The sequence below is a fragment of the Urtica dioica genome, chromosome 12 (genome assembly GCF_054948205.1).
Source record: "Urtica dioica subsp. dioica isolate 48M chromosome 12, U.dioica_male_clone48M_v1_H2, whole genome shotgun sequence".
Lineage (NCBI taxonomy): Eukaryota > Viridiplantae > Streptophyta > Magnoliopsida > Rosales > Urticaceae > Urtica > Urtica dioica.
The window spans coordinates 20319820-20332861 of NC_142767.1; the positions used below are offsets into that span (position 1 = coordinate 20319820).

General features: G+C 37.4%; 5 protein-coding genes across 6 annotated transcripts in view; 1 reads left to right on the forward strand and 4 right to left on the reverse strand.

Moving 5' to 3' along the window:
- Positions 1-13042, reverse strand: part of LOC149380116 (uncharacterized) — a 44979-nt gene that overhangs the window by 29627 nt on the left and 2310 nt on the right. The gene's annotated exons all lie outside the window — the stretch shown is intronic.
- On the forward strand, positions 2-2183 carry LOC149380119 (uncharacterized). The gene is made up of 5 exons (XM_089603438.1): positions 2-517; positions 830-1022; positions 1105-1169; positions 1249-1459; positions 1540-2183. The coding sequence occupies exons 1-5, from the start codon at positions 207-209 to the stop codon at positions 1900-1902; spliced, it is 1143 nt and encodes a 380-aa protein (XP_089459564.1). The 5' UTR covers positions 2-206; the 3' UTR covers positions 1903-2183.
- Positions 2063-4934, reverse strand: LOC149380120 (receptor-like protein EIX2). Its single transcript, XM_089603434.1, has 2 exons — positions 2422-4934; positions 2063-2203 (listed from the first exon to the last, which is right to left on the reverse strand). Exon 1 carries the CDS (start codon positions 4926-4928, stop codon positions 2427-2429), a length of 2502 nt encoding a protein of 833 aa, XP_089459560.1. The 5' UTR covers positions 4929-4934; the 3' UTR covers positions 2063-2203; positions 2422-2426.
- On the reverse strand, positions 5037-9242 carry LOC149380121 (receptor-like protein EIX1; the record flags this gene model as incomplete). The annotated part of the gene is made up of 2 exons (XM_089602779.1): positions 9071-9242; positions 5037-5958 (listed from the first exon to the last, which is right to left on the reverse strand). Coding segments are annotated over exons 1-2 (1080 nt in total), but the record flags the coding sequence as incomplete, so codon positions are not given.
- Positions 10443-13011, reverse strand: LOC149380122 (receptor-like protein EIX2). 2 transcript variants are annotated; one of them, XM_089603436.1, is made up of 2 exons: positions 11107-13011; positions 10443-10649 (listed from the first exon to the last, which is right to left on the reverse strand). In XM_089603436.1, exon 1 carries the CDS (start codon positions 12995-12997, stop codon positions 11114-11116), a length of 1884 nt encoding a protein of 627 aa, XP_089459562.1. In that variant the 5' UTR covers positions 12998-13011; the 3' UTR covers positions 10443-10649; positions 11107-11113. The 2 variants fall into 2 exon arrangements, with proteins under 2 accessions (XP_089459562.1, XP_089459561.1); XM_089603435.1 differs by having other exon boundaries at positions 10443-10653.

The following is a 13042-nucleotide window of genomic DNA, read 5'->3' on the forward strand; positions in this document are numbered from 1 at the left end:
CCCAAAAACCTCAACAAATCAAAATCGCGATCCCACTGAACTGCTCTGCGTACGATCCCACACGAACATGCCCTTCCAACTACCCAACCACGCACGCACCGGCAGCGCGGGATCCCAGCCGTCTGTCTCAGGACACGTGTCCGGATTACTTCCGTTGGATCCACGAGGACTTCCGGCCGTGGGCCCACACGGGGATCACGAGGGAGATGGTGGACCGGGCTGGGCGTACGGCCAACTTCAGGCTTGTGGTTGTGAAGGGAAAGGCTTACGTGGAGACCTTCCGAAAGGCGTTTCAGACGAGGGACGTTTTTACGCTGTGGGGGATCCTACAGTTGTTACGGTGGTACCCCGGTAGAGTGCCTGATTTGGAACTCATGTTTGACTGCGTTGACTGGCCCGTTGTCTTCTCCAAGGCCCATACCGGGCCCAATGCCACGTCACCGCCTCCGGTGTTTCGCTACTGTGGGGACGATGACTCGCTTGATGTCGTTTTTCCTGATTGGTCGTTTTGGGGATGGTAATAATTTTAAAATATTTTCTATTTATCTTTTAATTATAATTTTCTTTTTTATTTCTTACTAAAGATGACATTTTTTGAAAAAAAATTAGATTATTGTTTATGTATTTAAAAGCTATGGTGCTTATATATATTTTTTAATTAAAAAAAAGGGCTAACTGAAAATTCAAACCTATTGTTAACCGAGGCTAATCAAATTCCCATCTTCACTTCATGGAAAAATGTTTTTCCATACAATCATTATATACGTTAAACATGAAAATAACAAGAGCAAATGTAATATGGTGTGTATGTGTGAATATGACTGTATAGGCCAGAGATAAGCATAAAGCCATGGGTGGAATTGGAGAAGGAGTTGAGTGAAGGAAACAAGATGAGGAAATGGGAAGACAGAGAGCCTTATGCTTATTGGAAAGGAAATCCTGAAGTTGCAGAAACTAGAAAAGACCTTCTCAAATGCAATGTTTCCGATACACACGAATGGAACGCTCGCGTTTACCGCCAGGTCTATTTTTATTATTCAATTTAATCAAAATGATCTCTCACACAATGTTGTGACATGCCTTGTCGTGCCTCTCTTGTTGTAGGATTGGGGTAAAGAATCCAAGGAAGGCTTTAAGAACTCGAATTTGGCGAACCAATGCGTCCACAAGTAATCTACTCGCTTTATCGATTTTTTTTTTTTTTTTTTAATAATTAATTTTGTTGAGCATCGAATAAAATCGGTGCAGGTATAAGATCTACATCGAAGGGTCTGCGTGGTCTGTGAGCGAGAAGTACATTCTGGCTTGCGATTCCCCGACCTTGCTACTGAAGCCGCGCTACTACGATTTCTTCACGAGAGGCTTAGAGCCGTTGAAGCATTATTGGCCTATCAAGGAAAACGACAAGTGCCGATCCATCAAGTTCGCCGTCGATTGGGGAAACACTCACAAGGAAGAGGTAAACATAACAGGAAACATCAAGAGAGTAATGGGAAAATTGGTGTGAATTTTCTGATATATGTGATATGATTTCTTTAGGCGCAAGCAATGGGAAAGGCGTCGAGCGAATTTATAAAAGAAGAGGTGAAGATGGAGTACGTATACGATTACATGTTTCATCTTCTGAATGAATATTCGAAGCTTCTGAGATTCAAGCCGGTGGTGCCGAGAAGAGCGGTGGAGTTTTGCTCGGAGTCCATGGCTTGTGGGGCCCGAGGAGCGAAGAAGGATTTCATGGTGCGGTCGATGGTGACGAGCCCTTCGGAGAGAGAGCCGTGCTCGATGCCTCCACCGTACGGCACTTCCTCTCTCTTCTCGATTCTGAGAGCGAAAACGGAGACGACAGAGAAAGTGGAATTGTGGCAGAACAAGTATTGGGAGAACCAAACCAGCAAGGAATAATGAAGATATCATGATATCTCCTTTTTATGAATCAAAATATCATTCATTGATATAGAAATTTGAAAGAAAGAAAAAGGAAAGCATCTATGTTATAGCAGAGCAATACAATACAGTATAGAAGACGTACATTATTAGACACAATGCAACATAGAAAAACCACACATTAAGTAATTGTTTTCTATAGTTTATTGTTTAACAAGCTCAATAAAGTTCCTCAAGACTTGAAAAGCTGCTTCAATATAAGTTGCTACGATCCAACTCTTTGGCATGAATGCTCCAGACTTCTTTTTCTGTCAGCTGACTTGAAGAAGAGAAAAGTTGAAAAAAAAAAAAACATTAGTAATTGAAAATATACTAATCTGATATGAGATTGTCAGTCAGTCAGTCTGTTTAGAACTCTGTAGAATGATTTTTCTTTTGTTCAACATAATCTGATATGAGAACATACCAAGAAAACGCGTATATATATAAAATTAATAAATAAATTAAGATAAGTAATAATCTGGTAAGAAGTCTTACACTGATCAATTCCGCTGCATTCTCTGTTTCAGCCTTGCTACTTTGATAGCGATCATTGCAAGAATCCATTCCTTTTTGTCCTCAACGAATCGGAAGTAAGCGATTCTCCAGTTCTTCTTGAAAACCAAAGCCCCGATTACTACCCATAAACCCAACGCATATCCAGTCGTCACAAAGAACCAAAACAATATCTTTTCCTTCTTCGCGTCGTCTCTGTTATCTCCCTTTTCATGCCCAGAGCTGATTGGAGGTTGGACTGAGTCGCCACATTTTTTTGGCAGTGGATCTCCGCAGAGTTTGGCATTGCCGCCATATATTGATGGATCTGTAAGAGTTTGAAGCTGATTTCCTTGTGGAATCTTCCCCGACAAATCGTTGTTTGACAAGTTGAGATGACTAATGAACGGTAAAGCCGACAAGTTTTGTGGAATCGGACCAAACAATCGGTTGTTTGAAAGGTCAAGAGTCTCCAATAACTTCAAGTCTCCGATCTGGTTTGGTATTTTTCCTGACAATTGATTGTTGGACAAATCCAGACCTTGTAGGCCAGAGAGAGAACATAGCTCAGCGGGAATAACTCCGGTTAGCTTGTTACTTGAAAGATCCATGTTGTGAAAAAGTTTGAGCTGCAATTTTGTGTACTCAAGATCTGATCCCTTTGTCGCCACCGGAAGCGTCTCTCTTCTCCACTCTGGATCCCCTTCAGGTGGCATTGCCATTGGGCTTTCAGGAGTCGGTGCCATTGCTGGGCTTAGTGAAATTGACTCTGGAACCTCGTTTTCAGGAGCTTCGCTAGGAGCCGGTGTCATTGCTGGGCTTAGTTCCAAATCAAGTGGCGAATCACTCATTCCACGGAGATTGGCGAAGCAACGAGGGATATCTCCGATTAGATTATTATGAGCGAGATCCAAGATCTGTAAGCGATGAAGATCACATATTTGTCGAGGAATCCTTCCACTGAACATATTCTTCCGAAGACTAAGAATCCGTAACGATGAAAACCTTTTTCCGATCCATGGTGGAATAAACCCTGAAAAATTGTTCTCACCGAGATCCAAAATTTCCAAGAGGGTGCAATTTATTAATGCTTGTGGAAGCTCCCCTTGGAACTTATTTTTGTTGACATGAAGCCTTTTCAGATACGAGAGCTGTCCGAATGAGCTTGGAATACTCCCTGAAAGCTTGTTCGATGATAGATTGATAACAAATAAATATGGCATTTCTTTCCAACAACGTGGCACTTCACCAGATAGCTCGTTCTCTGAAAGATCTAGAACTTGCAAACTTCCCAACTTGCACAACGAGTTTGGGATCGAACCACTTATCCGGTTCTTTCCAAGAAAGATTGTACTTATGTCCGGCATATTATCAGCAATATTTGCTAATGGATTTCCGATGATTCGGTTGTTGGAGATATCCAGGTTGGAAAGACGTACGGGTTGGGGCCAAGGTGGTAAAGCTCCAGAGATATTAGTATTCGACAAATCTAGATCCCAAAGATTTTGTGTTACAATCCATGCAGGAAACTGAGACCCAATCACACAAGATGACATGTTAGCATACACCAGATCTATGAAAGGAGGAATCCAATCAGATTTGAAGTTGCATTTCAGATGGTTGGCACCAATGGAGATGCTTAATAATCTTGAAAGGTTGGCTAAGTGACGTTCGGAGAAAACTCCTTCCAAGGAATTAGAAGAAATATCCAAACTTTGTAGATTTACAAGCTGCCCTATGCTCTCTGGAACATGTCCACTCAAATTATTACTTGCGAGATCTAAATCTGTCAAGGAAAAAATTCCCAACAATGATTTTGGAATACTTCCGTTCAACTGGTTATGTGACAAATCCAGGGACCTCAACGCAACCAGATTCCCCAATGATTGTGGAATTGAATCACTCAGAGTCAGAAGATTATGTGAAAGATCTACTCGCTCTAAGGCTACCAGACTCCCCAATGAATGTAGGATTGAACCACTCAATTGATTATGTGAAAGATCTAGAGACTCCAAGGCTACCAGACTCCCCAATGAATGTGGGATTGAACCACTCAATTGATTATATGAAAGATCTAGAGACTCCAAGGCTACCAGATTCCCCAATGACTCCAAGGCTACCAGATTCCCCAATGATTGGGGAATTGAACCAAGCACTGAAGTGTTGGCAAGGTCAAGATACTTCAAATTCGTAAACGTCCCTAACCAATTTGGAATGCGCCCAATTAAGTTATATCCTAGAGACAGACTTTTTAGCTTAGAACCGTTGGCGCATTTTGGTAAACTCGTGTTGCTATTCAAGACCTCATGACTACCCAAGTTGTTAAATGAAAAATCCAAAAACTTTGCAGAACAAGCTTTACATAAAAATGAAAACAGTCCCCCTTCAACTCTATCAAATTCGTTCATAGAAAGATCCAGCACTAGAAGTGTCTTAGAGCTAATCAACGAAAGAGGAACAGTGGAATTAAACTTATTATATGAAAGATCAAGTGACCTAAGGGAAGTCATGTTGTGGAAGGCATGGTGAATTGGCCCGACGAACCTATTGTAGGAAAGATGAAGGGATATAAGGGAAGTCATGTTGTGGAAGGTGTTGTGAATCGGTCCGGCGAACCTATTGTCGGAAAGATGAAGGGATATAAGGGAAGTCATGTTGTGGAAGGCATGGGGAATTGGCCCGACAAACTCATTAAATGAAAGATCAAGTGACCTAAGGGAAGTCATGTTGTGGAAGGCATGGTGAATTGGCCCGACAAACATATTGCCGGAAAGATCAAGTGACCTAAGGGAAGTCATGTTGTGGAAGGCATTGGGAATCGGTCCGACGAAACTATTGCCGGAAAGATCTAGGGATTGGATGCTTGGAAGGAATGTGGAATTTGGAGAAGCGGTGACAAAGTGAATGTTTTGCAGTTGACAACCACGTAAGGCCAAGTTTAAAAGAGAGGGAAGTTTGCTCAACACATGAATCAGATCAAATGGCTCGTGTAAGTCAACCTGACTCATGTCAAGATGTCGCAAAGAGGTAAGACTTGAGACCCACCGGAGATTCTTAGCATACAACTGTTGTGGATAATAGTTATGACCGAGATCGAGAACTTGCAAGCTGGTAAGGTTACCTAATTGATGAGGAATCGTTCCTCCGAACTCTGCGGTAGAGAGATTAAGATACTTGAGATTCTTGAATGAGCCAAAGAAGTCAGGAATTCGAATTCCGTAGAAGCTGTTTCCACTCAGGTCCAAGTACTCCAAATGTTTCAACTCTGTTAAACCAGAATTAACTTCCATCGAGGATAATGTCTCCGTGTAATTGTATGTGCTTTCCCAGTATATATCGTCGGCAGTGAAAAGAGAATAAGATGGCACACTGAGATCGAGCTTGACAACATGACCGTTAACTGTGTTGCAACTAACGCCTCTCCATTGACAGCAATCTCCACCGATCCAACTGACTAGTCGGTTCGAAGGGTCTTTGAAACTTCTTTTAAGCTTCATTAGAGCCACTCTTTCTCCTTCGATACACCCAGCTATTAAGGTTCTGCATAAATGTAATTTTATTCCGCCAATGTTAGCCAATGCCATTCTTCATTAGAGGTTGTTTTTTGTTTTGTTTTTTTTTTTTTCAACTACGAACACTTCTCTGCTCTATAATAAGTCTTAAACTGATATATGAACATAATGAAATAGAAAAGGCGAAAAAAAACCCAGTCTTTGATTCAAAATAGACTTACACTTTATCCAATTATATCGGGTAATTGAGCTAAATAGTCAAAATAAATCAACCATTAATACGTAATTATTAAACAACATATTTTATTTTCCAACTCATAAATACATACACGATTTTAATTTAAACCATCAGATTTAATGTCATAATTGAAATGCTAAAAATGTTCAAATAAGGTCACATAGTCTTATTGACTATTTATTTAAAATTCACAATAAATCGGCTATTTAGTAAGTCTTCAAGTTTTGATGGCTTAATTACTTAGATATTTGATATTTAAACTCATTGACTTCGTTTTAAAAACACAAAATAATTTTGTTTACAAACAAATAAGTCGGTGTTGCATATGAAGATTATTTGTAATTCAAAAAAATAAACTAGTAATCAAACTTCGTTTATAAATAAACATAAGGATTTTTTGTAAAACAAACAAACCGGTAAAGAAACACTATCATTTATAGCTATTCTTGTATTTATTTATTTATAAATTAACAACTTCGTAAAACTATTATCGAAATAAATTTGAATAAACAAAGATCGCTAAGCAGACAAAACCATTTATGTGTAAAAAATACTTTCAAAATAATTTAAAAGGGAAATCCAATATTAACATGGCTGCTTTTGTTTAATTGCCGAAATTCAAATATGTTCTTAGGAAAATCCCCTTAACGATTCATTATATATATATATATATATATATATATATATATATATATATATATATATGTTAACAATGTCCGTAATATAGGAGCACATAATTTTTTTTTAAATTTTTTAATTTTTTTTAACGAAACTCGATACCAAAAAAAAATGATATTCTTTTTGGGCTACGATAAATACAGATCTTTTAAAAAAATTAATTTTATTATGAACTACATCCCCTATAAATTAGGGATAATGAGTCAACTGAAAAAAAAAAAAAAACTGCTAGATTATTTAATATGTGTAGCTTTAAAAACCGGAAGCAACATTAAAAATAGAAGGAAAAAATTGTCATCCAATATAAAATGGTAACTTGGCTATAGTAACCTTAAATTAAATGAAACCTTTGCTATTTCTTAATTGAACAAGTTTCAAGTGGCTTGGATTCAGTGATTTCCCAATTAACATTTGCCGTGTTACCGTTATCATAATTATCATTACATTTTTAGTTATAAACTAAACACATGTCCATGAGGGCTGCACAAAAATTATTCAAAATATTGGTTGAGAGGATAACTGAATTGATCCAAACCCAAAGTTCGATTTGGTTAACTGAGCTGTTTTTAAAAATTAGTTCATTATCCATTTTAATAATTTTATATGTGGTTATTAGCGACCGAACCAAACATATATGTTGGCTTAGTGGTTGGGGGTTACCAGTTAACATGTCTGGTAATTATGGAGCGTACTATTTTTTTTTCTTCATACATATTTAAGAATTTTCAATCAATATTATAGTACAAATTTGAACCCCGATCACTTCTTTACATAGTTTATTCAATATTTTAGCTATCACTTGTAAAAGCTGGATTTATATTTTAAAGAATCTAATAATCAAATTTCTAAAACAGTTTCAAAGCAAGAAGTTGCTTTTATTAAATGGAATAACTAAATATTCGGCTTTTGGTATTGCACTAAATAGTCAGGTCATTAGTCCAAAATTTTAAAAATAAGAAATTTTGATTGGATTATTGAAAATAGTAAAAAACTATTGTGCTGATCCAATTTCAACAATAATGCCAACATAATGTTTACTTATTTTTAGCTATTTTAATGAACAAATTAAATATAAACCATTTGATATATGAACTAAAATTGAATCAAGTAAGTGACTATAAATTAAAGCATATAATGTGCTTACAATATTTTGGCCAACTTTCTAGAATCAAGCTAATCGGTGCCAATATCGACCATTTCTATCAAAATTCATATAGAAAATAGGAAAAATAGTTACGATGTCGACCTTTTCATAAATCCGTGTCATGATCAATGCCATTTGAAAAATAGAAGGACCAAAGTGTCAATTTCAAACTCTTTGAAGACCATATGTTTTTTTATATATCATGCCGGAGTTCATCGTATGAATAATGGTCTGTATTATTTTAGTTTAGATTATTTTGAAATAATTGAAAATTTTCGGAAATCATCTAGAAATAAATGGAAATGTAAACATGATGCATTAAACATGATTTTTCGTCAAACACAATAAGTCTATTTTTGAAGATCTCGGCGCCATAAATTTGTAGGATTTGGAATTACTCAATTTCGAGTTCGTATAAGATAAATATGGATTTTTGAAGTTTTGATGAAAAAAAAAATGTTTGAAAAAAAGTAAGAGAGAGAAAGCGATGAATCTAGAAAAAAAAAAGTTATATTTATTTAATGATGAATATTGAATTTTAACTCATTATCTCTAGTGTTACCTAATATAATTGGTTATTTTTCTAAAACTCTCCAGTGGACTAAATCTCAAACCACCTTGAGTTTAAGGTGGCCTAGTAATTAGTTACAAAATTCTTATTTTATTTTATAAAAGGCTGTATCATAGTTGATTAAACACGTTTAACACGATATAACGTGGTAATATAAGCAACAAAAATAACAACTTACACAGACTAAGCAAGTTTATAAAGTATAAACCAATCAAACACGAAGGATATATTTAGAATTATTAAAAAAAAAACATTTTTTCTTCTTCTTTAAGATTGCTATTTCATTAAGTTGTCAAACATTCCTTATCTTATAGATTGCTATAACGATGTATGCACGTATTACACGGACAATAAAGTTGGAGATGACTTCAATGATAGGATGATTATATAATAATAGAACCTAACACCAATTCATTAAAAGAAAAGCATTACACCATGCAAATTATCGCCGTCTTTTCTACGTTTTAGATTCAAATGAAGGAAATTTAATTAAAGAGATTGAGACTAACCGATTTGACTGATCTTTGAAACTGTGTTTGAGGTTGAACAGAGTTTGTTTCTGGCCCTCGATCCAACCCGAGGTTGAGTTTGTGCACACACATAACTGTATTCCTTTGAACAACAACACAACAAAGAGTAAAATTAGAGGGCTCACAACTTTTTTCATCTTTGTCACAGCTCTACTTCTGATCAAACTCAGACCATATATATAGTACAAGTAGAAACTAGAAATGAAGACCGACTTATTAGATGGGCCTAAGTTTGGTCTTCTTACTTTGAGAAACTTCAACTTGATGAGCCTCAACTTGATTAGATCAAGTAATTCCCCACAACATTAAATTCATGCCCATTTAGTCGATGACTAAACACCGTTGACTTGACGATGTCTTTGGTCTTCCTTGATAACGAAAAAGGAGTCTTCCTTCATCTATTACGTAGCTTCGAGTTATATGACTGCCTAGCTATTTGTCCTCAAGTACCTCTTAAGTTTACAATTCGAGGAATGTCACGCGTTTTAATTAATAATAATTATTTTCATTTTCTTTGATATATTTCTGAATTTCTATATCACCTTTCATAATATATCAAGCCCAAGACTAAAATGCCAGTGGTCGATAATTGGCTCGTTTATCTATTTTACATAATATGTCGAAAAATCAACGTGAAATATCATAACAATACAATTCAATCGAGTACATATAAATGATATAATACACCATGCAACATTCATCTGTCCTTAAAAAAAACATTGAAAAATCAAACCTTATTTGATACGCAATGACTCGCTTCTGCATTTCTTCGGCAGCGAATCTTTGCAGAGTTTAGCATTGCCAGCATATATTAAAGAATCTGTGAGAGTTGAGGTGGCTATTGGGTATCAAAGCCGACAAGTTCTGTGGAATCGGACCAAACAATCGGTTGTTTGAAAGGTCAAGAGTTTCCAATAACTTCAGGTCTCCAATCCGGTTTGGTATTTTTCGAGACAGTTGACTGCTAGATTATTCAACCCGGTTTGGCAATTTTTTTATATGTGATATGATTTCTTCAGGCGCAAGCAATGGGAAAGGCGTCGAGTGAATTTATAAGAGAAGAGGTGAAGATAGAGTACGTGTACGACTACGTTTTTCATCTTCTGAACGAATACTCTTGAAGCTCCTGAGATTCAAGCCGACAATGCCGAGAAGAACGATTTCATGATGCGGTCGATGGTGACAAGGCCTTCGGAGAGAGAGCCATGCTCGATGTTCCGCCGAGAGCGAAAACGGAGACAACAGAGAAATTGGAATTGTGGCAGAACAAGTATTGGGAGAACCAAACCAGCCAAGAATAATGAATGTTTCCTTTTTTATGAGTCAAAATGACATTCATTGAAATAGAAAATTGAAGAAAGAAAAGGAAACCATCCATGTATTAGCAGAACAATACAATACAGTAAGCGTACATTATTAGACACAATGCACTATAGATAAACCACACACTGAAACTAATTGTTCTCTCTATATTATTGTCTACAACAAGCTTAATAGAGCTCCTCAACACTTGAAAAGCTGCTTCAGTATAAGCTCCTTCTTTGTCTGACGTGCCGTGCTGACTTGAAGGAAAAAAAAAACATTAGTAACTAAATTTTATCTGATATCAGATTATCAATCAGTCTATAAATCGACATAATGATTTCTATTTTTTTTTTTAACATTGAAATTTTAGTGAGTGGTAGCTGCAATTGAGATATCGAACCTGAAATTAAACTGAGAAAAAAAAAATGTTCAAAATTGGCGTCATTTAAGATAATAAAGAGAAAAAAAAAAGAGAGAGAGAGAGAAATGATCAGCAATACATATTAGAGAGACAATATATCCGACTGTTCAAACACCATATCAAACTTGAAACAAATGATTCAGAATGAACTCAACAAACATGAATCAAAACAAGATAATTTAAAACGGAAATTCCAACATCATCACGAACAGCATAACCAGAAAACACATAAATGTAACATAAAAAAAATAAACAAACATTCAATATCAGTACAGGAAAGAAGTCTTACTTATTGATCAAGTCCTCTGCATTCTCTGCTTCAGCCTTGCTACTTTGATCGCAATCATCGCAAGCATCCATTCTTTTTTGTCGTCAACGAATCGGAAGTAAGCGATTCTCCAATTCCTCTTGAAGACCATAGTCCCGATAACTCCCCATAAACCCAACGCATATCCGGTCGTAACGATGAACCAAAAAAGTATCGTTTCCGTCTTCTTCTTGTCCTCTCCGTGATCTCCCTTTTTATGGCCAGAACTGATTGGAGGTTGGACTGGGTCGCCGCATTTCTTCGGCAGTGGACCTCCGCAGAGTTTAGAGTTGCCGCCATATATTGATGGATCTGTGAGAGTTTGAAGCTGATTGCCTTCCGGAACCCTCCCCGACAGGTCGTTGTTTGACAAGTTGAGGTGGCTTAAGGAATTCAAAGCCGACAAGTTATGTGGAATCGGGCCAAACAATAGGTTGTTTGAAAGATCAAGAGTCTCCAATGATTTCATTTCTCCGATCTGGTTTGGTATTTTATGAGACAATTGATTGTTAGACAAATTCAGACTCTGTAAACCAGAGAGAGAGCATAGCTGGGGCGGGATGACTCCGGTGAGCCTGTTACTTGAAAGATCCATGTTTGCAAGAAGTTGAAGCTGCCCTTGTGTGTACTCACGATCTGATCCTTTCGTCACCACCGGAAGCCACTCTCTTCTCCAGTTTTCTGAATAAGGTCTTTCCGGCCCCACCGGAAATCCACAAGATCCGCCCCTCGGAGACTCACAGAGCGAATAGTTTCCTTCTGAGATTCTTGTGTGAATCATCGTTTCAAGTGGCAGAGGAGTCCCGATCATTCCACTGAGATTGCCAAAGCAAGCAGGGATGTCTCCGATTAGATTATTCTCAGCAAGATCCAAGATCTGTAAGCGATGAAGATCACATATTTCCTTAGGAATTCCTCCCTCCAACGTGTTCTTTCGAAGCCTGAGAAACCGTAGCGACGAAAAGCTATTTCCGATCCAGGTTGGTATAGATCCCGAAATATTGTTCTCACCAAGATCCAAAAGTATCAACTTGCTGCAATTTCTCAATGCTTGTGGAAGCTCCCCTTGCAACTTATTTTGGTTGACATGAAGCCTTTCCAGTCTATTGAGGTTTCCGAATGAGTTTGGAATACTCCCCGAAAGCATGTTTGATGATAGATCGATAAAAACTAAAGATTGACTTCCTTCCCAACAACCAGGTATTTTACTAGATAACACGTTCTCTGATAGATCTAGGATCAGCAGATATCCCAACTTACACAGTGAGTCTGGGATCGAACCACTTATCATGTTGTTTCCTAGAAGGAGTGTTCTTATACTCGGCATGTTATTTGAAATATTTTCTATAGGATTTCCGACGAATTGGTTGTTGGAGAGATCCAAATAGGAAATAGTCATGGGTCGAGGCCAGGTTGGTAAAGCTCCAGAGATATTGCAATTCGACAAATCAAGCCACTCGATGCTATTTTGTGTCTGAATCCACGGAGGAAACCGAGACCCAACCGCACAAGATGACATGCCTAAATCTGAAAGATTGAAAGGAGGAATCCAATCAGATTTGAAGTTGCATTTCAGATAGTTGGCACCAATGGAGATGCTATCTAAACTTGAAAGGTTGGCTAAGTGACGTTCCGAGAAAACTCCATCCAAGAAATTAGAAGAAATATCCAAACTCCATAGGTTTACAAGCTGCCCTATGCTCTCTGGAACATGTCCACTCAACTGATTATCTGAAAGATCCAGAGAATCCAAATATACCAGACTCCCCAGCGATTCTGGAATTGAACCATTCAACCGATTCCCTTCAAGATCCAATGTCCATAAGTTTGATAATTGACCTAAACACAAGGAACCCGAACCAGACGTCATCATGATAGTAATTGTAATCACTGAGATAGAGAAGTTACAAGCTGGCAA